Genomic DNA, 25,353 nt, shown 5'->3' with positions numbered 1-25,353 from the left:
ATAAAATTACATTAATTGAGGCATCAGTAGGTTAAATATTTTTGAATATTTACATAAAACTGTAATTTAAAATAAAACTGTAGAACTGTGATTCAATCATTATTCTAACCTTCTTCAATGTAAATGTACGTATCCTTCCAATAATAATAAATAGGCTAAAATAATAAATATAATAATAACAACAATAATAGAGTAAAATAATAAATGTAATAATAATAACAACAAAGAGAATAAATAATAAATGTTATAGTAATAATAAGAGTATAATAATAATAATAATATAGTAAAATATTAAATGTAATAATAACTACAATAATAGAGAAAAATAATAAATGTATCGTATATAATCTAGTATAAGCCGGCCCATATACTAAGCCGATTAGGACCCTCACTCGACTATAAGCCAAGGTGTGCTTTTTCAGCCCTAAAAATGGGCTGAAAAACTCAGCTTATGTTCAAATATATACGATATACAGATGTATCATTGCATTTTCTCCATTCCATATCTCACTCTAGAGTCATGGTTAAAATCTATACCAGTATTTAAATAAAATACTTCCAGAAGATTAAAGGATTTATACAAAATTACAGAGTTTTGAAAATGCTAACAACAGTACTTACTCATGCATCTGAATATCAAATACGGCTCTCTCTTTGTAAAATCAAAGGTATGCATCCCAAGGCCTCCCAAGGATATGCTTGATCATATTGGCATTTGACATTATTAACAACCTTGTATAGATAACACATCTGTGCCTCAACATTTATGCAGCAGACTTTTGTGGAAAAAAAATTCCCTAGAAAATTTTGCCAACCAATTCTTGACTTTATTTGGGAAAGCAATAACCCTTACCGTCACTGTACCATCACAATAACTCTTATCATCACTTAGTGCAGTGTTTCTCAACCTGTGGGTCCCCAGATGTTTTGACTTTCAACTCCTAGAAATCCTAACAGCTGGTAAACTGGCTGGGATTTCTGGCCAAACATCTGGGGACCCACAGGTTGAAACCACTGACTTAGTGGATCAATAAGATTTATTGATGTAAACAGTATAATTATATACCGAATATACTCGAGTATAAGCCGACCCGAATATAAGCTGAGGCACCTAATTTTACCACAAAAAACTGGAAAAACATTGCCTCCAGTATAAGCCAAGGGTGGTAAATTTCAGAAATAAAAATAGATACCAATAAAATTACATTAATTGAGGAATCAGTAGATTAAATGTTTTTGAATATTTACATAAATCTCAAATTTAAAATAAGACTGTCCAACTCTGATCAAATCATTATTTTCATCTTCTTCAATGTAAATGTGCTTATGTATCCTTTTAATAATAATAGAGTAAAATAAATGTAATAGTAGCAACAATAATAGAAAAAATAATAAATGTAATAATACCAATAATAATAGAGAAAAATAATAAATGTACCATATATTCTCAAGTGTAAGCTAACCCAAATATAAGCCAACCAGGGCCCTCACCCAAGTATAAGCCGAGGGGGGCTTTTTCAGTCTTAAAAAAGGGCTGAAAAACTAGGCTTATACTCTAGTATATACAGTAAGTACACTACCTTTTTTTACTAAGTGACTATGATCATAACTGAACTTTGTAAATCTGGAAAATAATTTCCATAATATGCTATTGATGCTTTTGCCACAGATTTTGTTATGACTCTATACAATGTGATTTTCTTTCGTAGTTGGTCCACCGTTTGGAAGTGTGATGTATGAATTTGTTGGGAAGGCTGCACCTTTTCTCGTGTTAGCAGCATTGGCTCTTTTAGATGGAGGTATGTCAACAAAGTCTTGAATCCCATTGATAGCCAGAACTAGAGTAGCTCTAGTTGGTCAGTGCTCAATTTTCCTTTTTGTTTCAAATTTCTTGCACTGTAGTGGTTTACTAAACTTCATTACTAAGTGAAGCTTTGGAATTCAAAGAAAAGATTTCTTCTCTCCTCTCTGTTTCTGCTCTCATTCTGATTGGTTGTATGGAATGGATAAATTGCAAGTGCATGCCTTTTGTCTTTGACTTCTACATTTACGCCTTGTGTGTGCTGTGTGTTTTGAGATCTTTCTCTGCTTTTGTGTCAGGAGAGATGTTTGCTTAGAGATTTTCCCCTCTTTTTAGAACCCTAGAGAGATGGAGTTAGACAGAAGCTCAGACCCAGTTATTTACTACTTAGAAACGTAGTTATTGTTTTTATAAATAAACCTTTTGTAATTATAAAGATTGAACTCTGGATCTTTGCATTCTAAGCTCTAAATTCTTTACAGCCACATGACACTTCATGCTCTGCTTTCTGTGAGCTGAATGCTCAACTATAAGTATCCTGTTTTATATGTTTGGATGCTCTGCTATTTTGGGGAGTTTTCTATAACAGAAAATCCCTAACAATGTGAACATTGTCTACTTTGACACATGGACTGTCACATAGTGATTTATCAAATTAAGTATTTATTTATTTATTTGCATCACTTTTACCCCGTGTTTCTCTCCGAGGAGACTCAAAGCGGCTTACAGTAAATAGGCAAAAATTCAATGCCTAAAAACAATGTAAAAACAACAATTCATATAAAACAATCTACAAAACAACAGTTCATATAAATCAGATACCATTACAAAATAAAGTCACATTATATAACATTTTAAGAATGTCCATGATTAAAATCCATTCATCCAGAATCCTCAAGTGTAACACTAGAGTGTAACATATCTGAAGGATTTTTAAGTCGTTTCTCCACAAGTCTTCAAATCAATCATAGCTTACTAGATTTTATTAGTAGTTCAGACATGAGAAAAGCCTCCCACAAGGATGATAAACACATCTGGGCATCCCCTGGGCAACGTTCTTGCAGACGGCCAATTTTCTCACACCAGAAGCGACTTGCAGTTTTTCAAGTCACTCCTGACATGAAAAAAGCAGTTCAAATCATTACAACAGAATGACTTGCACAATAGGCATCGATTCACGAGTATTTATTTTACACAAATGTGAAGTTTGTTTCGAAAGGGAACTAAATCCCCCCCAAAATGAAAAATGTGTTATAAGTGGCAGCACATTGTTGACTAGGAGTAGAACTATCAAAATGGATCAAATCACTTTGGTACAGGGTTTGGAAAGTTGCATTTTATCTCAAAGAATGTGCATTTTTCCCTGTAAAACTTATTCAGATGGATTTGGTACTTTTTGGAAACAAAATCTGCAAATATTTTGACTTTGGAAAAACTTTTGATGGGGGGGGGGGTTTACAGCATATTTGCCTCACTAAAATGCATATATTGTGGGTTATTTTCATCATTATCTGTGAAAACCTTTTTTCACAGAGGTGGAAACCTTTTTCTTTTATGATGACTACTGCTCAAACCCTTCTTCCCTACAATGAAAATATCTAACTACTACTCTGTTGACATTTAAATACTGATTCGAAGGAGGTACTCTAAATGGGACTACCAATAGAATTCAGGCCTAAATACTTGTGATCCAGCAAGTAGCCTATGTTTGTTTGTCTTTGTTCTATGTTAATCGGCATTGAATGTTTGCCTATATGTGTAATGTGATCCACCCTGAGTCCCCTTCAGGGTGAGAAGGGCGGAATATAAATGCTGTAAAAAATAATTAATAAATAAATAAGTAGTTTTGTGTTACAGAATTATAATCTGGATAAATTATCTGTACACTATGTTTTTTTTCCTGCAGCAATACAGTTGCTAATTCTACAACCATCTAGAATACAACCAGAAGTAAGTACCTGAACAAAAGATTTTAAAAACAGAAGCTCCTATTGCACTATTCTTAACACTGAGCCACTTTATCTGTTGTCAGAGTCAAAAAGGAGCATCATTACTTACACTAATGAGGGATCCCTACATCCTCATTGCTGCAGGTAATTGTAGTTATTATGCAGTTATGTGTTTTTGTGTGTATTGTGTATGTAATAGTTAGTGAGAGAATATAAACTGTGATTTCTGCTAACATATTTTGTATTCATATTCTTTCTCCCTACTCAAGTATATTAAGTCCAAATTAGAACATTCAATCTATATCTCATATCTTTCCTTGATTTAGAACAACATTCTTCTACTGTAGTGAAGTATGCCACTTTTTTGCAGTCAAAGTTTGCTTTTCAAGTTTCAGAGATCACATTTCTTTGGCTAGGGCAATATTGCTTCATCGTGCTTGTAGACATATGTGTTCTTCAGGTACCAATGATAGTGGAAAGATCAAATTAGATGTAACATTTCATTCTTTGTTGTATGAGCAGCACTGAACTCTTGCTTCTTGCCCGCAGGACCACAGCCCTAGTGAAACCACAGGGCTGTTTTGGGGATTGTGCATACATAAACTAATGCACCTTGGCATATTTGAGCAAAGAATGACAGCAGTGGTCATTTTGGTGCTGAACTGTGTGATGAGAGAGTCTTTCCCCAGAAGAAAGAATTTTACTATGGCTTAAGACATATTACACTTAGGTTTTAAAGATAAACTATTCTTGAGCTTCTAACGGCTGCGGCTTTGGTTTGTGGAGATTTTGATTGCCATCAAAATGATGTAAACACATGTTGGAAGTGCATTCCGCAGTGAGTTGTGCAATAGGACGTGACAGAGAAGTTGTTCATAGATTCAGAGCTTCTTAATATAGAAAAAATACCTTGCTATCCAGGAATTAAACACATCTCTATATACAGAGCGTACACATTGTTTTGCCACATGTACACATAGTAATTTCGATCGAAAACATATGGCACGTATACATAGCAAGATAAACACAACTGCCCAATGTACATGGAAGATATACCAAGACGTCCAGAGGTGAACTGAAATGAGTATTGCCCAATATTATTGAATCCATATATCTTACAAGGTATCACAGATAAAGCTTGGAAAACTCACAACAACCCAGTTTATCACAGATTCTTTTGAAAAGAGGAGACACATCAACAACATATTAAGTGATGAACTGACCTGTTAAAACAGTTGTATAATTATTTTTACCACAGGCTAAACTGTTAAATGGGCCCATGGTGGTGTAGCGAATAAAACTGCTAAGTTGCAGAAGTTGCTGACCGGAAGGTCGGCAGTTTGAATCCATAGGATGGAGTGAGCTCCCATTATTAGCCCCAGCTTCTGCCAACCTAGCAGTTTGAAAACATGCAAATGTGAGTAGATTAATAAGTACTGCTTTGGTGGGAAGGTAATGACGCTCCATGCAGTCATGCTAACCGCATCACCTAGGAGGTGTCTATGGACAATGCTGGCTCTTCCGCTTAGAAATGAAGATAAGCACCACCATCCAGAGTCGGACTCGACTAGGCTTAATGTCAAGGGGAAACCTTTACCTTTCCTTAAACTGTTCGTGACAATTGAGGCAGTACAGGTGAAAACATTTTTTCCATTCACTCGCTTAGAGCCAATGTGTACTGGACAAGAAAAGGGAGAATGTCCTTTCTATCAGTTTTAATGATGTAAACTAGGGTAATTTGGGTGTGTCATCTCATATTTAGTGTGTTTACTTGGAAGTAATCCTAAGCTTTAATGAGACTTGACTTTAAATGAGTTTAGTATATTTAAGATATCCCTAATTTCTTAGAAAATCTTACTTCTTAGCCAGCCATAGTGAGCATATTCCACAAGCATAGATACTAGTCATGTGCCCAGTATCTGTATCATCCGTTTGATTTGTTTTTCCGCTTCGTTCCTTCCATTTGGATGGCAAGGAACAGAAAGGCCCCTCTTGGAATAAAGATAAATCCAAAAATTGATTTCGAAAATATACAAGAAATTGCTAGAGTGGGCTACAGAAAAAGATCATATAAAGGAATGTATGGTAAAATGGGCTCAGAATGTGGGCCATCAGATCCAACTAACAAGTTGGGAAAAAATTTGGAACCAGGGCCTCAGATATACATATTCATATGACCTGCGAGAGAATTGGCTAAAAATGCAATACAGGTGGTTTATTACCCCTTATAAAATCTCCAAATGTTATAAGAATGCATCCAATAAGTGTTGGAAGTGCGAACAACAGATAGGCACTTTTATCATTTGTGGTGGACTTGTTCCAAAGCCCAACTTTTCTGGAAAGATATAAATGAAGCTATACAATCAATTCTTAAGATAAAGATTCACAGGGAACCCAAATACTTTTTATTGGGAATGCTGGACATTGAAAATGACAAGAACAAAGAGATCCTGTTTAATTATTTGGTCACTGCCACGGGGATAACAAATGCTAGGACTTGAAGACAAAATGAGACCCCAAAAAAGGAGGATTGGTTAAACAAAGTCATGGAGAATATGAACATGGACAGACTTACTTACTGGTTATCCCCAAATCAAGGTTTACCAAAGAAAGAAACGAATTGGGACCTGGTTAAGGACTATTTTGAACAGATGAAACTTGATCTTATCTGCTGAATAGACACAATCTTAGAGACTAATAAGGACGAAGGAGATGCGGTGTTTAACCGGTATCAGAGCCGGCCCTAGGTATTTTTCAAGTGTAGGTGAACAGAATTTTGCCCCCCCCCCCCAAACCAATCACTGAAAAATAAAAGCGTTGGATAAGTGAAAATGTTGGATTTATTTATTTCGTGTCAAAAGCATTGCATAACAAATACATTTTAAAATGATGGGAAAAAAAGGAAATCACAAGCAATTAAATAGTTTTGGACCAAAAGCGGGCAACAGCAACCGCATTGTCCGTAGCTTTAAACAACTCCTCCTCCGTACATGAGGCAGGGCATTGTGGGCAAGCATACATATGCGGAGTTGTTTGTTCTGCTCCACAGTCACACAAGGTGGAGGATTCCTCCAGGTAGTGCCACCTTGCCAGATTGTCTTTTGATCTGCCCACTCCACTTCTCAGTCTGTTTAGGGACTTCCAAGTTGCCCATTCTCGGTTTGCCCCTGGAGGAAGACCCTCATGGGGGGTCATCCAGTTAGAATTGCCAGGTTCAGCTGCCCAGAGGGACACCCTTGCTGTTGCTGGAGGAACATCAAGAGGAGTGGTGGTTCTCATGAAGCCCTTCCTTGATTTGAGTCTGGTGGGAGGAGGGTGATAGTCATGCAGTGGATGGCTTTCACAATGTTCGACCTTTTTTCTCTCGCAGTTAGCAGCAACTTCCCATCGCATGTCAGGAGGGGCAATGCCAGCTAACTTGTAGAGTTTATCAACAGGTGTAGGTTTAAGGCATCCTGTGATTATTCTGCATGTTTCATTCAGTGCTATGTCCACCTGCTTTGCATGGGCAGACTTTTGCCAGACAGGACAGGCGTACTCAGCAGTTGAGAAAGACAAGGCCAGGGCTGATGTTCTTATTACTTGTGGGTCTGCACCCCATGCGCTGCCAGTCAGTTTCCGCAGGATGTTGTTGCGTGCAGCTACTTTGTGCTTGGTGTTCATGCAGTGTTTCCTATATGTTAGTGTTCGGTCTAAGATGACACCAAGGTATTTAGGATGGAAACAGTGTAAATGAAAATGTTGGATAATAAGGAGGGATGAAAGAAAAGCCTATTAAACATCAAATTACATTAAGATTTTACAAATTAAGCACCAAAACATCATGTTTTACAACAAATCAACAGAAAAAGCAGTCTCGACTGCGCCTCCGTATGTTTTGCGCCCCAAGTGACCGCTTAATTTGCCTCAATGTTGGACCGACTCTGCCGGTATATACGAATATCTTTAGAAAGGTTGTGAAGAGCCAGTTAAAGGCAGATGGAAGTCAACAAAATTATAATTGTTTTATTTTCCCCCTTTATTATATATATATATATATACATATATATATATATATATATATAGAGAGAGAGAGAGAGAGAGAGAGAGAGAGAGAGAGAGCACTGAGCTGGAGACCGAAAGGTCCCAGGTTCAAACCCCGCTGTTAGCTCCAGCTCCTGCCAACCTAGCAGTTTGAAAACATGCCAATGTGAGTAGATAAATAGGTACCACTCCAGCGGGAAGGTAACGGCGCTCCATGCAGTCATGCTGGCCACATGACCTTGGAGGTGTCCACGGACAACGCTGGCTCTTCGGCTTAGAAATGGAGATGAGCACCAACCCCCCGAGTCAGACAAGACTGGACTTAACGTCAGGGGAAACCTTATATATTCATATTATTACTCTTTTTATTTTTATTTTTATTTTTTTTACTTTTTTCTTCTATTTTATTTTTTTCTCTTCTTATTTTTTCTCTTTTCTTATTTCTTACTTTCTATCTACAAATAAATGTTCTCCCACTTTTTCTGTGAAATTATTATTTCTTGCCAATACATTTTTTTCTCTGTTATGTAAAACCCCCAATAAAGATATTATAAATCGAAGAGAAAAAAAAGGAATAAAGATAAACCAAATACGAAAGGCAGGCGGGAGTGGGTACGGGCTCCAAACCTGCTTTTTGGATCAATTGCTGAATGAGTAGGCTCAAAACGCCCGGGCCTGCAGCTGAGTGCTGAGTAATGAGCACTGTTTACTCGGAGCTTGGCTGCAGGCCCTTGCAGGCCCAGGCACTTTGGGCCTATGCTTTGGGTTGCAGAGCAAGGCCACCAGCAGTAAACGCGATGGGTCTTCAGCCCCAGCCAAGGAGCCCTCTCCAATAATGGGCCGAAAGAAAGCAGATCTTTTGGCACTGAAAACTGAAAACAAATATCTGCCCTCCTGATTTTGCGAGGCTCAGTAGAAACGGATCGGGGGGCCCACCAAAAGCCAGGACACGAAACGGATCAAGGTTTATCCTAAATCCACACAACTAATAGATACACATATCGAAATATGGACATGAATCTGCTCTTAGTTCTATTTAGCTGTCTTTCTGTGTAGCAAAATGACAGGGCTTTGTCAACCAGACTTGGATTCAGACACAGACAAATCTTCACTTTTCTAACTGCTTTCATCCAAATGACAGAGACATTAGGTAATGAAAAGCAATTTTTAACCAAAAGAACACAATTCGAAACAAAATATAAGTGAAGCTGATTATTCTTTTACCATGATTGATATGGAAGCCAGGTGTTATAGATCCAGTCATAAATTGATCATGGAAATCTAAAATTGTGCATTGTCCCTTCCTCAATTTAGTAGACTTCCTGAATGTCACCAAACACAATGACCATCTGTGTTTCCTCCTTTAAAATAGTATAACCTTTCATTGTTTATATTTTGTACAGCAACATGTACATGAAATTATGGGTTTATGTGACTTTCATCCCACCCAAGCAATTTAGATGTAATCAGTATTGTGTATTTGACAGGCAAGTCTTCAGAACTCATTATATTTCTGTCAATATTGCCCTTTCCAACTGTTGATTAGAATTTAAGTGAAATAATTTCAGCAATCTGTTTTCCACCTCTTTTCAAGGATCAATATGCTTTTCAAATATGGCAATTGCTATGCTGGAACCAGCATTACCCATTTGGATGATGGAGACAATGTGTTCAAAGAAATGGCAACTTGGTAAAGTGTGATAAACTATTTTCTTTGATTTCTTTAAAAAACGTGGTAATGCTTGTGATAATTATCTAAGAATGTTTCATAATAGGTAGTAACATGTCATCTCTAAAATTTCTCTCTGGCTAATTGAATGTATATCAACAAACAGAGGCTGAGTCTTAGCCAATGAGATGTAGGGTCCTTTCATGCTACAGAATTGTAGCACTGGGATTCCACTTTAACTCCAATGGTTTCGTCCTATAGAAAAGCAGTTCTCAATCTGTGGGTCGCAACCACTTTGGGGGTCGAATGACCATTCCACAGGGGTCATGCCTGTAAGTCAGTGTTTCCCAAACTTTGGTCTCTCCCCAGAATCACAGGGAGGCAGGGAAGGTAGGGTGAGTGAGGAAGTATTTATTTATTTATCTATTTACAGCATTTATATTCCGCCCTTCCCACCCCAAAGGGGACTCAGCGGATCAGAAAGTACATATACATTCAATGCCATTAGACATACAGAGATGCACAGAGGTTACTTAACATTTCCAGCTTCCGGTTTCATGAGGGTATGCTCGATTCTGGCCACAGGGGGAGCTGCTGCTTTGTCATCCACTGTGACACCCGAGTCCTTGATGGAGTACTTCCTCAATCGTCTGCACACATGCTGCTGGACATTTTTTATGGTGACGTAAATTAGTTAAATTAGCCTCCCCACATAAAGCGGTCCCTAAATTTTCCTACTTGACAGATGCAATTGGGTGACTATCCCTTTAAGAGTAGAGAATCGCCCCTCTTATATCCTCAGCAGTCTCCCCATGACACTCACAAGTGAAAACTTAAAAGCTGGCAATACATTCATCACAAGGTCAGTATTCCTTTTTTGTTTTTAATCAGGAGAAACAACAATATTCGAAAACCAAGAGATCCCTTGCCCTGCCCAAAGCCCCTTACATTAAACAAGATTGACACCAGTTTTAAACCACTTTCCATGTGATCCTATTGTTCTGTCCCAAGAACCATAGAATCCAAGGGCTCGGTCTGTGACACAGGCTGGAGAGCAAGCCAGCTGCAACCAGCTGCAATGAATCACTCTGACCAGGAGGTCATGAGTTCGAGGCCCGCTCGGAGCCTATGTTTGTCTTGTCTTTGTTCTATGTTAAAAGGGATTGAATGTTTGCCTATATGTGTAATGTGATTCGGCCTGAGTCCCCTTCGGGGTGAGAAGGGCAGAATATAAATGCTGTAAATAAATAAATAAATAAATAAAGAGAGAACAATCCAGGTTAAAACTATTGTTTTCCATAGGATCCATACTATGCCATGCTTCAAGACGAAACTTCATTTATTTGAAATTAGAAATAAATATTTCACAATATATAATTGCATATTGTTTTTGTGATTAATCACTATGCTTTAATTATGTTCAATTTGTAACAATGAAAAGACATCCTGCATATCAGACATTTACATTGTGCTTCATATCAGTAGCAAAATTAGTTATGAAGTAGCAACAAAAATAATTTTATGGTTGGAGGTCACCTCAACATGAGGAACTGTATTAAAGGGTTGCGGCATTAGGAAGGTTGAGAACGACTGCTATAGAATTTAGGGGCTTACAATTTCAAGTTTGGAGGATTCTCAATCTTACCGCAGTGTTTCACCAAACTATAGATGCCACAATAACAAAAGAAGTAACCATGTCAGTTAAAGTGGAATCATACTTCTACCATTGTGCATTGTAAAAGAGACCGTATTTGAAATGAATGTGAAACAGTTTTCATCAACTTTTTTTGCTCTCAGATTCTGGTTAATGGATATGTTTAATTCAATTATGCTGTCAGGGGCAGTGTATAAAAACAAACACAACTTGATCTAAAGTAATATTACATATTACATTTGTCATTGATGGGAATAGAGTAGAGTCTCACTTATCCAAGCTAAACAGACTGGCAGAACCTTGGATAAGCGAATATCTTGGATAATAAGGAGGGATTAAGGAAAAGCCTATTAAACATCAAATTAGGTTATGATTTTACAAATTAAGCACCAAAACATCATGTTATACAACAAATTTGACAGAAAAAGTAGTTCAATGCGCAGTAATGTTATGTTGTAATTACTGTATTTACAAATTTAGCATCAAAATATCACGATATATTGAAAACATTGACTACAAAAATGCATTGGATAATCCAGAACCTTGGATAAGCGAGTCTTGGATAAGTGAGACTCTACTGTAGCTGTTTTTAGGCGTAACTGTGTAGCTTGAACATGGCATGTGGGATCTTCACTGCCTACTGTTATGAAAATGCTGTGCCCGGTTTCTTCAAAATGTGTTAGGGGGCCATTGTTGATTAAATATGCCATGTGATGATGATGATGATGATGATGATGATGATGATAATTTTAAAAACTATTTATATAGCGCCCTATCTCCTCATGGGTCTCAGGGCGGTTATCAACATAGCAAGGAAAACATAGAACTTAAAACCATAGATCAACAATACTGGCAAAGTTTCACCTGTTGTAGGTATTGCCAACCAACACCATCCACTTCTATCGCATAGCAGCGCTTACACAACCAAGGTGTGTAGCTGAATGCCACCCAAACATGCAACCAACATGCAAATGCATCCATATGCATTGCAAATACATCTGTGTTCACACTTATATGTACAATGGTACCACATACACAAGTCTGTGCCCACAGTGATAAACTGAATGCATATATTGCTCAGTGGTCAATTGTGTCAAGCATGATTTCCCCTACAGAAGTAGTTGCACATTCAACTACACAACTTTGACAATCAACATAAATGTGCATTATAACTCCCTTTGCAACATTAAAGTAGGATTTTTTCCCTGTAAACCTTAACTTCCCAAATTAATCTGCATGAGTGCCACTTATGATGGATATTCTTGAATTTCTGTATTCTTCATTTCAGTTCTTCCCCTTTTATCAAGGTTCACAAATATATGTAATTTAGAATATTTTTATTTGTTTTATGGACACATATACTCCCTCCCACCAAGGGAGTGCATCTGATAGTGAGTATTCTGTTTCAAGAATAATAATGCTCTAAATTTGATGGGTAATCTTGATAGATCTGACAAAAGACTTGAAATAACCCGGATATTAGATTTTTTGGTTCAGGCTGTAAACCTTTATTAGACATGTTCTAATCAAAACTGTGATGCCTGCATTTATTACTTTTTCCAATGCTTCACTGAAACCATTCTTGATAAGATATCCCATTTATATTTTTCAGGCGTTGCTTTCATTCCAGCTAGCATCTCTTATCTGCTTGGAACTAATCTTTTTGGGGTCCTTGCACACAAAATAGGACGGTAAAATACTGTATTTAAGTATATCTAATTCCTTGACAGAGTTATACAGTATATCGTAATTTCCTGGTGTTCTTTAAAATAGTTAGTTGATGAAAAACATACCATGGAGTTAATCATAAGAGAAAGTATTATTTTGAAGTCATGTTACTACATTCATCTTGTTAATAATTAAGGGAAATTTATGCATAGTGTCTACTTATTTTGATGACTAACAATATTTCTTCTTTGATAGGTGGCTTTGTGCTCTAATTGGGATGATTGTAGTAGGAATAAGCATTTTGTGCGTAAGTAAAAAAAATTGCTGCTCTTCTACTTTGAAATCAATATATATGTTCCATATATAGTTTCGTGCTGTGCTGTTGTGGTTCCTTTTTGTGTGCAAGTCATTAAATTTGGACACAGTGTTTAGAATCATTCTAAATCTTGTCAATAAAACTGTATGATTGGAGTTGGATTAAGGGTCCATAGCAGCAACAATAGGACACAAATATTATCTATCTTGCAAGACAAATTTCTAAGTCTGAATTAAACTTCCTGAAGGCATATAGAAGCCATGTCCCTCTTTTGATTTTCTGCAAAATTGACCTCTGAAATTTGGTATAGAATAGGTGTGATTGCTGCATATCAAATGCGAAGAGATCAGACTGTTGGAAGCAAAGCTGGAATCTATTCTCATCACAACAAAAGATACCAGATTTACGGTGTGTTCTATATGCCCTCAATACAGTGCCGCTTTTCAATATATCCTGTAGTAAACAGAACACTTTGGGAACTCACATAGACATATATAGGATTGCACTTTAAGGCCTTTAGGAAGTAAATTCCACATAATGAAATGAACTTTCTATGCACAAGATCATAGAAGAAGATATGAAACAGTGAAAATGAAACTTCTCAGTATAGCTCTAAGGAATATAGCTTGGGATGGTACATATTTCATGGGATGTATATAATGTAGTTCCTATTATTGGTTTCCTAGCAAGAAAGCAAAACAATGAATTTAGTGGCAAATTCTATTGCATAACCTATCGAAAAAGTACTGTACTCAGTCTCTGGGCACATATCTTTTTGGCAAATGTGAATCTAAATGAATATGTGGAGATCACCATTTGAAAACTACTAGTTAAGAAGAGCATGACCTTGTTAGAAGTCAAGTCTTGGAACAAGTGATATTCATAAGCATTCATGTAATGCCACACAGGTAACTCAGCTGTTATAAGGAAGAACTATGTCTTTAAACTGCCAAGGATAAAGACATGCCACTACAAAAATATATTTGATTAGCAGAGGATGGTTGTTTCTTTGCTATTGTAATTGCCCAAAAGATATATACTCCCTTTAACCCTCTTAGTTAAAATATGCACTCAAGAGATAAACAAACAGTCTCCTTTGAAAAATAACCTATCTTGTTTACTCATAAACATCTTATATTAATTCACCATACAGGCACATTTCTTATTAAAGTTCAGTTACAGATAGGATGTAGTTCTCTCTGTGCTGAGTACACAGGGTATCATTCTTTATCAATAGTTCATAGTCTTTAAGTATAGTTGTATTCATTGAAGTCAATAAGTCATAGTTTTCTATTGAAGTCCAAAACAGCAAACATGCACCCACCTTCACTGAGGTGTGATGCAAGCACACCCACCTCCAATGAGGTGTTAAGCAGACTGACTACAAAATGGAGTCCTGAGTCTGAACATGCTCAGTACAATCGCATGTCTATAACCTCTCCCAAAGAGGTACAGTCAAACTGGCAAATCAGCATACACATAGAATATATGCAACTATATACTTCAGCAATTAAATAGTCAAAGACTTGGGAGGTTACTATTTCTAACACAGAGATGTGTATTTACTAAATTCAGAGAGAGATTTTAGGATGTAGTTCTGTGTTGAGTATACAGGATACCATTCTTTATCAATAGTCCATAGTCTTTAAGTATAGTTGTACTCATAAGCATACTTCTATATTGAAGTCTCTAAACTTCATGCATGCATCCACCTCCACTGAGGTCTGACGCAAATACATCTGCTTTCATTGAAGACCAAACACATACTTCTCCACTCAAGTCCAAACACCAACCTTCTCTACTGAAGTCCAAACACACACTGAATACAAAAATGGAGTCTTGAGTCTGCACATGCTCAGTACAATCACATGTCTATAACTCCTTCCACACCAAAGAGGCAAATCAACATACACATAGAATACAAGTTAGAAAATATATACATAGAGAGAGGCGTGGGAGGTTGCTATTTCCAACAAATGATTATATAGTTGTGGGAGCTGTAGTCAGACCCTACTGATTTTAGTGCAATCTCATGTTATAGCTCCAGTTCTCTAATTTAAGGCTCAGAGTGTGTGAATATAATATTTTATTAAATACAATATAATGTGTGTGTGTGCTTTCAAGTCATCTATCAACATAGGAAGACTCCATGAATTTATGGGGCTCTCTTAAGCAAAGAATCCCAGGGCTGATCATGATCAGAACCTGGTGCCTAGAGTATTTACACTATCAAATATAACACCTTAAAGCTAAAATCATATTTCTGTAAGACCTGACCCCTTTTCTCAGAATGTTAAATATTGAGATGCACTGAATAGTTGCCAGGAATCAAATGAAAAACATACGGTACAATGCAACATTCTCTTTCTCCCCTCCAGGTACCACTTGCTAAAAATATATATGGACTTATAGCACCAAATTTTGGAGTTGGCTTTGCCATTGGTAAGGAAAACACCTTCTATTTGGAAATTTGACATCTGACCGAATTGTGTGTTGTACAGACAAGACTATACAGTCTACACTTTAATGAGAATTTGGAATGCACCCCACCCCCCGAAGATATTATAGATACTGCTCATGTCATTGACCATAAACTTGACTGGTTTGCATTTGTAGCACTGCCCCTAGTGGCTGAGTGGGTTAAACCGGCAGGACTGATGACCTGAAGGTTGGGTTGCTGACTTGAAGGTTGCCGGTTCGAATCCAACCCGGGGAGAGCACAGATGAGCTCCCTCTGACAGCTCCAGCTCTCCATGATGGGACATGAGAGAAGCCTCCCACAAGGATGGTAAAACATCAAAACATCCGGGTGTCCCCTGGGCAACCTCCTTGCAGACGGCCAGTTCTCTCACACCAGAAACAACTTGCAGTTTTTCAAGTTGCTCCTGACACGAAAGGAAATTGTAGCTTATTCTGTGTCACACTGCTAACATATATTTGCTTTTCTTAAATAATTGGACAAGCCTTTCTCCTGTACCTCTGTTTTTAGTTCAAAATCCATTGCTTCCTTTAGATAGAATGGAAAAAGGAGCAGAGCTATATATTGAACTAGCAAAACATACAGATGTCTATTATATACAGCAAAAAAGGAAAAGTATGATGTATAATATAATATAAGGTAAGTTATGTTATTAACACACACTTCTTACATAACGTGGTCTCTTATATGTTACGATTATAACATCAACTTGTATCTAACAGACTGTATTGGTGAATAACTGATTATTTAAACCACCTCGGGTCTGAACTGGGTTTAAGCTAACACGGTTATGGACCGTCAAACCCGTTCCTGTCGTTGTCTAAATAATAGTGTCAAGCTTTGTTATGGTATCTACTCAAACAAAATACAATCCAGTATAAGTACCCTATATATATAATATCCAGATGGATTTACTCAACCATTAATTTGTGTATATTACAAGATAATTGTAAAGAGGAATTATTACATCAGGTTTAAATCCGGTTTAAGCTAATTCAGTCTCTAGTCTTAAAACCGGTTAGGTAATATAGTTTTTGGTCTTCAATATAACCCTATCGTCGTCTTGATAATAATCTCAAGATCTGTTGTAGTATTGTCCAAGGTGAAATCATTCAAAGCAATATAAACAAAGTGGATTTACTCAATGGTGGAAATAGTTCACTGGTAGGTCCAAGGGCTTGTATGGTCGATTACTTTTCTTAATGGTGAAACAAGTTCACTGGTGGGTACCGGAAATTGTGTGGACGATACCATAACAAAGTTTGAGACTATTATTTAGACAACGACAGGAACAGGTTTGACAGTCCATAACTGTGTTAGTTTAAACCCAGTTCAGACCCAAGGTGGTTTAAAGAATCAGTTACTCACCAATACAGTGTGTTAGATACAACTTGATGTTATAATCGTAACTTATAAGGGACCACGTTATATAAGTGTGTGTTAATAACATAACTTATATTATACACCATACTTTTCCTTTTTTGCTATATATTGAACTAAGCAGCAACAACACTTGTTTACATTTTTCAAAAACACTATCTCCTCATCCCTGATTTTCACTTATGTAATTAGAGGATAGAAGGGAATAAACACACACGATCCTACGATAATTAATGGACAAAAGGGTTTCCTTGTGACTCCTCTCTGTGGGCCCTTCCACACTGCCACATAACCCATATCAAGGCAGAAAATCCCACAATATCTGCTTGGAACTGGGTTATCTTAGTCCATATTGCCATATATCCCAGTTCAAAGCAGATAATGTGGGATTTTATTCAGATATGTGGAAGGGGCCTGTGAAAGAAGTCGGCACTCCATTTCCAGAGAGGAATATCAAATTCTAATTTAATATTCATCAATTTAATACTCATGGAATTACATAGCAATAACCTAGATAAAATATAGCAAGTTTTTGTTGTTATTTGTTGGTGAGTAATGGCAAAAATCCCTTACGTTATATCTTCCCAGTAGACGAAGAAATATGTCTAATCCAAACATATATAAACAAACAGATATTTCTTCATTCTACTGCGATAATATGGCATATGGGATTTTAAAAATTAAACTGAACACAATGTTTTAACCATAACAATAAATTTGTTCAATAGTATTTGTCCATTGTGTTTGCATGTACTTTTCAATTTAATTTTGAAATGTGAGAAGAAAAATGTTGCTAAAGCAGGCTTTGCTTACATCTTATAACCAGGGATGGTGGATTCCTCGATGATGCCTATTATGGGTTATCTTGTTGATTTACGTCATGTTTCAGTCTATGGGAGTGTATATGCTATTGCGGATGTTGCATTCTGCATGGGATTTGCTTTGGGTAAGAGCTTCATTTTCTTCTTATATATGAAATGTTAATTGTTTTGGATCCCAGCTCTGTCTTCTACTATAATGTGATTATATTTTATCTTGGGTTGCTGTGAGTTTTCGGGGCTATATGGCTATATTCCATAAGCATTCTTTCCTGATGTTTCGCTTAAATCTATGTCAGGCATCCTCAGAGGTATGCCTGCCATAGATGCAGGTGAAACATCAGGAAAGAATGCTTCTGGAACATGGCCATACAGCCTGGAAAACTCAAAGCAACCCAGTGATTCTGGCCATGAAAGCCTTCAACAACATATTTTTGTTGTTTTTTAATTATTTAAAAAATGTTTTACCTAGCAGTCTTTATTTATTGGTGTCTTAAATCTATAATTATGTAATACACACACACATAAATGTAATGTTTGTTTTACTATGGAGTAAACAACAAAACCACTGAACCAAATCACACCAAATTTGGCCACAAAAGACATAGTCATCCAAAATATGTCTTTCAATTAAAAAAACCTAGAAAAATAGTCCAAATTACAGAAGATGAGGAAGAGCCTTTCTCCCCCTAACTGCAAGTTAGAAAGGTAGGCTCTGCTGCCTTTAGCCCCCCCACCCCCGCCTGCTGCCTTTAGGCCCCACCCCCTTTGTGTCCTAGCAACTCGCTCAGCCAAAATGGTGCCCAGGACACAGACAGAGTGCACTTAGGCCTGATCACTGCCTATAAAATACAGATTATCTGATTTGAACTGGATTATATGGCAGTGTAGTCTCAAGGTCCTTCCACACAGCTATATTACCCATTTATAATCTTACATTATCTGCTTTGAACTGGATTATTTTGAGTCCACACTGCCATATAATCCACTTCAGTGTGGATTTTAGGCAGCTGTGTAGAAGGGGCCTCATATAATCCACTTCTAAGCAGATAAGATTATAAATATAATATGCAACAATTACTGTGGTATAATAATACAGAACAATATAATCTCTAAAACCGGAACAGTAAATAAAGAGCAACACTCTGAAAGCAGGGAAATTGGGAATTCCAGAAAGGAAACAATCAGGACCAACTAACACCTCCCAACAAAGGATTCCCCCAGGCAGGAAGCAAACAGGCTTTGAAGCTGCAAGGCCATTAAATGCTAATCAAGGTGCCTAATTGCAGCATTCATACCTGCCACACTTAGACTATTAATTGCTATTCAAACTGGCCAACCAAGGATTGTGCAAAGTAGAAAGCGGCCAGGCTTGCAAGCAGCAAGGCTATTCAGTGCTATTCAACCTGGCCAACCAAGATTTTCCCTAGATAGAAAACCCCCAGGCTTTGAAGCCACGAGACTACTTCATCCCATTCAACCTGGCCTAGCAAGGATGCCCTATATAGAAAGCTTTTAAGCTGTAAGACTCTTCAGTGCAATTCAATCTGGCCAAACAAGGATTCCCCTACAAAGGAAGTAGCCAGGCTTCAAAGCAGCTCTTTGATTGAGGTGCTACTCCAGCTACTCCAGAAAACGGCCAGGCTTTGAGGCTGCAAGGCTATTCACTGCTATTCCACCTGGCCAACAAATGATTCCCATAAACCACAGCAACGCGTGGACAGACAAATCTAGTAACACCATATAAAGACACATGTAAGGCTTGGAACAAATATAAGCAATGCCATTTTCTGGCTACAAAGTTTGTAAAGGTTCACCTGCTGAGAAAATGCTGGCGATTAAGGTTAGAGAGGAATAATGCCTCTTCTGCAACAGTATTAACATTCAAGTTTTAATCATGCTACCTGTGCTTTCTGAAGATTCATGGAAATGCTCATTTGATTTCAAAAGGTATGTTTTATCAGGAGTCATTTATTCATACACCTTTCCAAGCATGCATTTCTGTTCACGCTATTATTTTTCATGTGTGCATATCTCAGACATTTAAGAAACCATTTGTATTTCTGAAGGTCCTTCTGCTGGTGGTGCCATTGCCAAAGCAATTGGTTTTCCGTGGCTTATGACCATTATAGGAATTATTGACATCCTCTTTGCTCCTCTATGTTTGTTTCTGCGCAGTCCGCCTGCCAGGGAAGAAAAGATGGTAAGCAGAGCACTAACCTGTTTTCCTTTCTGAATTTCCTGTGGCAAAAGAAGTAATAATCATGGATGTTATGAAGCCTTTTAACAGATTTAGTGCTATGTACCTAAAATGAGAGACATATTTTCCCCCAAACCTCTAAAACAAGAATAACAAAAGGAAATAATGCTTTATTCATGTCACTTAAGGCTTTTCCAGGGGATTGCATTGGTTCAGTGTTAGTCCAAACTAGCATACACATCTATCCAATTAAATTCACTTTTACTTATAAAGCTTCCCTTGACTCAGTGGCTCTCCTGTAGTTGAGAGTAAGTATTGGATTTAGATCAGGCATGGGCAAACTTTGGCCTTCCAGGTGTTTTGGACTTCGACTCTCACAATTCCTAATAGTCTACTGGCTGTTAGGAATTGTGGGGGTTGAAGTCCAAAACATCTGAAGGACTGAAGTTTTCCCATTCCCAATTTAGACCATTCAGTATTTTGCAACTAGACCTTGATAGTAATCTGGGGTTGGTCTGGGGTTAACACTTGAAACTGGCAGTTATCAGTTGTGGTCCCAGTTACCAGTCCCAGTCTCATTGGCTTAATTAGTGTTTTCGTGCAATTTTGCTCATTTCAAATGCATGAAACGGTACACCCCCCCCCCCCCGATACAGAAAGATCACTGAAACTAAAGTGGCAACGGTGACCATATGGTCGGGTGATTTTTGGGGCTCGGTTGCAGGCCCTGGCAGGCACAGGCGCTTTGGGACTACTCGCCCCGCTCACTCTTTCCAAAGCCGGGCCTACAGCCAAATGCTGAGCACCTCTTACTCGGTGCTCGGTGTGCTAGGATGAAGGCCCTGGCAGGCCCTACAGCCCAGCGCCAAGTAAGAGACACGCTCAGATGTAGGTCCTGGCAGGCACTGGACCTTTGCCGCCAATGGGCTGAAAACATTCATTTTTTTCTGACTTGGACAAAAAAAGTTGATTTGGAAAGGTGACCGTTTTCGGGAGAGGTACTCGAAAACGGGGCCTTACAAATGAAACAAACAGGAACTGATAGTGATTCTATACCAACACACAAGACTAACAGTTATGACTGCATACCGTGTTTCCCTGAAAATAAGACAGTGTCTTATATTAATTTTTGCTCCTAAAGATGCACTAGGTCTTATTTTCAGGGAATGTCTTATTTTTCCATGAAGAAGAATTCACATTTATTATTGAACAAAAAATGAGCATTTTATATATACTGTACAGAAGTTGTCATCACAATCCAGCATAACCAGACAAACTGGGAATCCTATCAAGAATTTCTTGTTACTACCAATATTTCCATGTACAACACTCTATGGTATGTACATTTACTGATCCTACATGCTCTGGTGTTCTGCTCGATGGGCATGCTTCCAAACAAAAACTTTGCTAGATCTTACTTTCGGGGGAGGCCTTATATTTAGCAATTTAGCAAAACCTCTACTAGGTCTTATTTTCTGGGGATGTCTTATTTTCGGGAAAACAGGGTATGTGGGATATATTTAGGATTACACTGCAAGATGGAAATTTAATTTCAGTCATTGTTCAGGCTAAACCAAACAGACTGATAGAACAGTATGAGAACCCTAAAAAAAAGCCCCACTACTTTGTGTTGAAAGTAAGGCGTTCTTTGATCCTGGCTTGAACCTGGGAAAGCCTTTCTGCTTCGGAGTTCAATAAAATGACTGATATATCTACTAACACAGAGTTCTGTTCTTTTGTAGGCAATACTTATGGACCATAACTGTCATTATAAACCCAAAATGTATACACAGGACAGCATCCAGTCACATCCATTAGAGGACGATGAAGAATCAGAAAGCGATGAGTAATGTACAAAAGCCGTATCAAGTAGTTTGATGTATACATGTTTTTCCTGTGAAACATCTCATCAATTTTTTAGTTGTACTGTACTTTTTTGGAAGGTGAAGTAGTAACAATAATAATAACAATAATTAAAAAGACCAAAGGTATATTTTACTTGTCACCCATGATTATGAAGCAGATTACCCACTGCCTTACAAAAGGAATAAAGTAATTTTTATAGTTCTTACAGTATTAAATATTATTTATGTATTTAACATTATGCACTATATTTTTGAAAAATAATGAGAAGTGTAAATGTGTAAATCTAAATTGAAGTCTATGCTTTTAAAAAGTTCGTTCACAAATACTTCCCTTATTATTTTTCTATTTAATTCATCAGCAGAAATTAGTGCCTGAAATGATCACTTGTTTATTTAGACATGACTATACCATTTGCCCTTCTCAAACTGTTTGGTTCAAATGGTAAATGAAATGACACCCTATTTTTCAAATCTTATACTCAAGTAAAATTTTCTATTGTTAATAGAAAAACCTCAGTGTAAGCAGAATGTAGTATTTGTGATGACATTTGATAGAACTCCTTATTGGCTCACCCATTGTTCAGAATGGTATTGATGTTTATAAACAGATAGTAAAATCTTCTGTATTACAGGCATTTCATCACTCATTTGTGCAACCCTTATACAAATATTGATACACAAACATAATCTAATGGTGCAAGCTTGACGTGGGGTATTACTGCAGCTCTATGCCAGTATGATATTAACTAAAACCACTCAAGACAAATATGTATTCATGCAAGAGCAAGACCGGCCAACTTCTGGACTTTTGCGTAGTATCCTTTGGTTTTTGTTTTTTTAATCGTGTCAGAAGCGAAATGAGGCAAGTCACTTCTGGTGTGAGAAAACTGGCCATCTTCAAAGACGTTGCCCAGGGGACACCCAGATGTGTTACCATCCTGCGTGGAGCTCTCTCTTGTCCCTATATGAAGCTGGGGCTGACAGACAGGAGCTCACCCCCTCTTGCAGATTTGAACCGCCAACCTTTGAGTCAGCAGTTCAGCTGGCACAAGAGTTTAACCCATTGTGTCATCGCGTCTCACAATAAAGGAAGTATCCCTTGTGAAGAAATGTAAGGTTATCTGCTAAGCAAAAAAGAAAACCATGTCTATTAAAGTGCAGAGGTTCGAAATTCAAAGCAAAAGAGCAAGATATTTATTGGTATCCTATTAGAATTTATTCTTCATTTAGCCAAGACTAAATCGAAGGACACACCTGATCTTTAATGTTAGCAAAGACTTAGAAATAGAAGTTTATCCATTTTCACTAGCTACAGAGCAACAAAAAGCAGGTTTCCTGCCTCCTGGTTGACTCTTGAAGACTGGGTAATTTGCTTTATGGGAGTTATCCCGCATTTTGTTTGCCTGATAAAATAATGATCAACATTACAATAGTTGAACCCTATGGTTAGTGCTGAGTTTATGGGGAGGAAGGATTATTCTCTGAATTGTGCCAATAGCAATCCTAAGAGTTCTTGACCATGCATAAATATCAAATGTTTCCTTCATGTTGTGTACATGTCATCTTGTTTGTAAAACATGATCTGTGCCTTCTTTCATTTATCAGCAGATAAGTTGTGTTTTAAAGCAGACAGCCTATTTACATAGTTTTGTAAAGTGTATATATCTATTTTGGTCAAGGTATTAAAATGTTGTCGTTGCACTATTATGTTGATAATTAGGCAGAGAAATAAGAACTTGAATGTTATCATTGACTGAAAATAATAATAAAAGGTAACAGTTTGATATTTTGCTTTAGTTCATGCACCCATTAGTAGACTCTACTTTTATGCTAACCAAAGACTGCATTTGAAAATCTATTTGCTTTGTTACCGTGACACTATTCAAGATACTAGTACAGTAGAGTCTCACTTATCCAAGATGAACGGGCTGGCAGAACGTTGGATAAGCGAATATGTTGGATAATGAGGGATTAAGGAAAAGCCTATTACACATCAAATTAGGTTATGATTTTACAAATTAAGCACCAAAACATCATGTTATACCACAAATTTGACAGAAAAAGTAGTTCAATGTCATGGAACCCAGTTACAGGGCTGAATTACCAAGCCCTGAACTGGGAGTCATAACATAAACAATCCTAGAAGCACCTGGCAGAAGAAGATAGAATATGCCTGGGAACTTGGGGTTGAAAATATAAACAATTATAATTGGTCTAGTGTGTGAAAACGGTAGTAATGTGATATTGGGGGTGGGGATTGATGATGATATTTACGTGTGGTGTTACGTAGCATCAGAGGTGATAAAAATGATTGTATGTAAACATTAGGTCATTCTTGACTTTTCCAAAGTCATGTGTTCTTCAATAAAGATTGGATTTGAGAGCAGCTATCTCTGATCTGCGTTCAGACTGATCCTTTGAAGTGAGCAGGACAATTAAGTCAAGAATCCCGTTCTCACCCTCCTGCGAATTCGCAGTGAAGTGATAATGAGTGGAGAAGGAGATCAAAGCCCTGACGGAGCAGAGAGGCCTTTGCTAGGGGCTCGGCCGTTGGCGGAAGAAACGTTGCAAGCCATAGCTTCCTCTACGGGGTACCCCAAGCCGGACGGCGTGACCCAGAGGATTCCCAGAGGAGGAAGAGGCGTTCCGGCGGCGGCAGAAACCAGTTGGGGATCTGGAGGAAGCATGCCGGAGACCGTGGCCCTGCGGTTATCCATCCTGGAAACGAATTTATCCAGGCTGTCGGAAACCGTGGGGAGGTTGGTGCCACTGTTGGAAGAAAATCTCCAGAAGGAACCCACCCGATATGGCACCGAGACAGAGCCACGTAAGGAAGGAGTTTGGAGCCAAAGAGGCCAGCGAGCCTCAACGCAGAGCCCCATGGTGGCGAGGAGCGAGGGGGATGAAGAATATTGGCAGGAACTGGAGTTCCGGGACAGAATGGCGCGCGAGGTGGAGCACCAGCACGCTCGGGGAACTCTGAGACCACCGACTCCAATAGAACTTCCTATCCAGCTTCCAACCCCCCGAATGGGCGTCGGGGTGGAAAGACCACTGGGGCGAGGAATTGGGTCCAGTGGATTAGCAGATGAAGGCGGAGAGGAGCCGGAGATCCAGGAAGGGGAGGAGAATGTGCCGTACGGCGAGGAAAGGCGAGATGCGGGGGCTACAGCGAGGCCCGAATTCGGGTGGGTGGAAGGACCGACAGCAGCGGCAGAATTTCGGGAGCCGCGCAGGACGACCGCCGGAGTGGGGCGCGGCGTGTTAAAAGGAGCCGTCCAAGGAAACCCGATGCAACCCTTCCCCATGCCCCCCAGACAGCAGCAGCGGGCCGTAGAATGGATGCAAAGGAGGGAAGATCTCAAACTGGAATACGGAGGGGAATCATCTGAATTGAACTTTTTCCTCATTAGCGTCAGAGGATATATAGAAGACAATGAACACACATTCCCCTCCGAAGCAAGCATGGTTCGGGCCATCGGCAACACACTAAAGGGAGGAGCGGCCAGCTGGTATGTACAACTACATGCC

At 38.3% G+C, this 25,353-nt stretch overlaps 1 protein-coding gene across 4 annotated transcripts in view; it reads left to right on the top strand.

Annotated features, from left to right (window-relative positions):
• The window catches only part of slc18a2 (solute carrier family 18 member A2), a 62,639-nt gene extending 39,033 nt beyond the window's left edge, over positions 1-23,606 (top strand). For all 4 annotated transcript variants that reach the window (XM_062975656.1, XM_062975657.1, XM_062975658.1 and 1 more), the window contains exons 7-16: positions 1,710-1,799; positions 3,708-3,751; positions 3,834-3,894; positions 9,368-9,463; positions 12,709-12,787; positions 13,020-13,071; positions 15,459-15,522; positions 17,766-17,885; positions 19,827-19,960; positions 21,700-23,606. In XM_062975656.1, the coding sequence (XP_062831726.1) occupies positions 1,710-1,799; positions 3,708-3,751; positions 3,834-3,894; positions 9,368-9,463; positions 12,709-12,787; positions 13,020-13,071; positions 15,459-15,522; positions 17,766-17,885; positions 19,827-19,960; positions 21,700-21,807 (848 nt within the window). In that variant the 3' untranslated portion in view covers positions 21,808-23,606. The remainder of the gene's footprint in view (positions 1-1,709; positions 1,800-3,707; positions 3,752-3,833; positions 3,895-9,367; positions 9,464-12,708; positions 12,788-13,019; positions 13,072-15,458; positions 15,523-17,765; positions 17,886-19,826; positions 19,961-21,699) is intronic.
• Positions 23,607-25,353: the final 1,747 nt, after the last annotated feature.

This window comes from Anolis carolinensis, chromosome 3 (assembly GCF_035594765.1).
Source record: "Anolis carolinensis isolate JA03-04 chromosome 3, rAnoCar3.1.pri, whole genome shotgun sequence".
NCBI classification, from domain to species: domain Eukaryota; kingdom Metazoa; phylum Chordata; class Lepidosauria; order Squamata; family Dactyloidae; genus Anolis; species Anolis carolinensis.
Note: the sequence above shows the minus strand (reverse complement) of the source record. Positions and strands in the feature narration are given on the sequence as shown.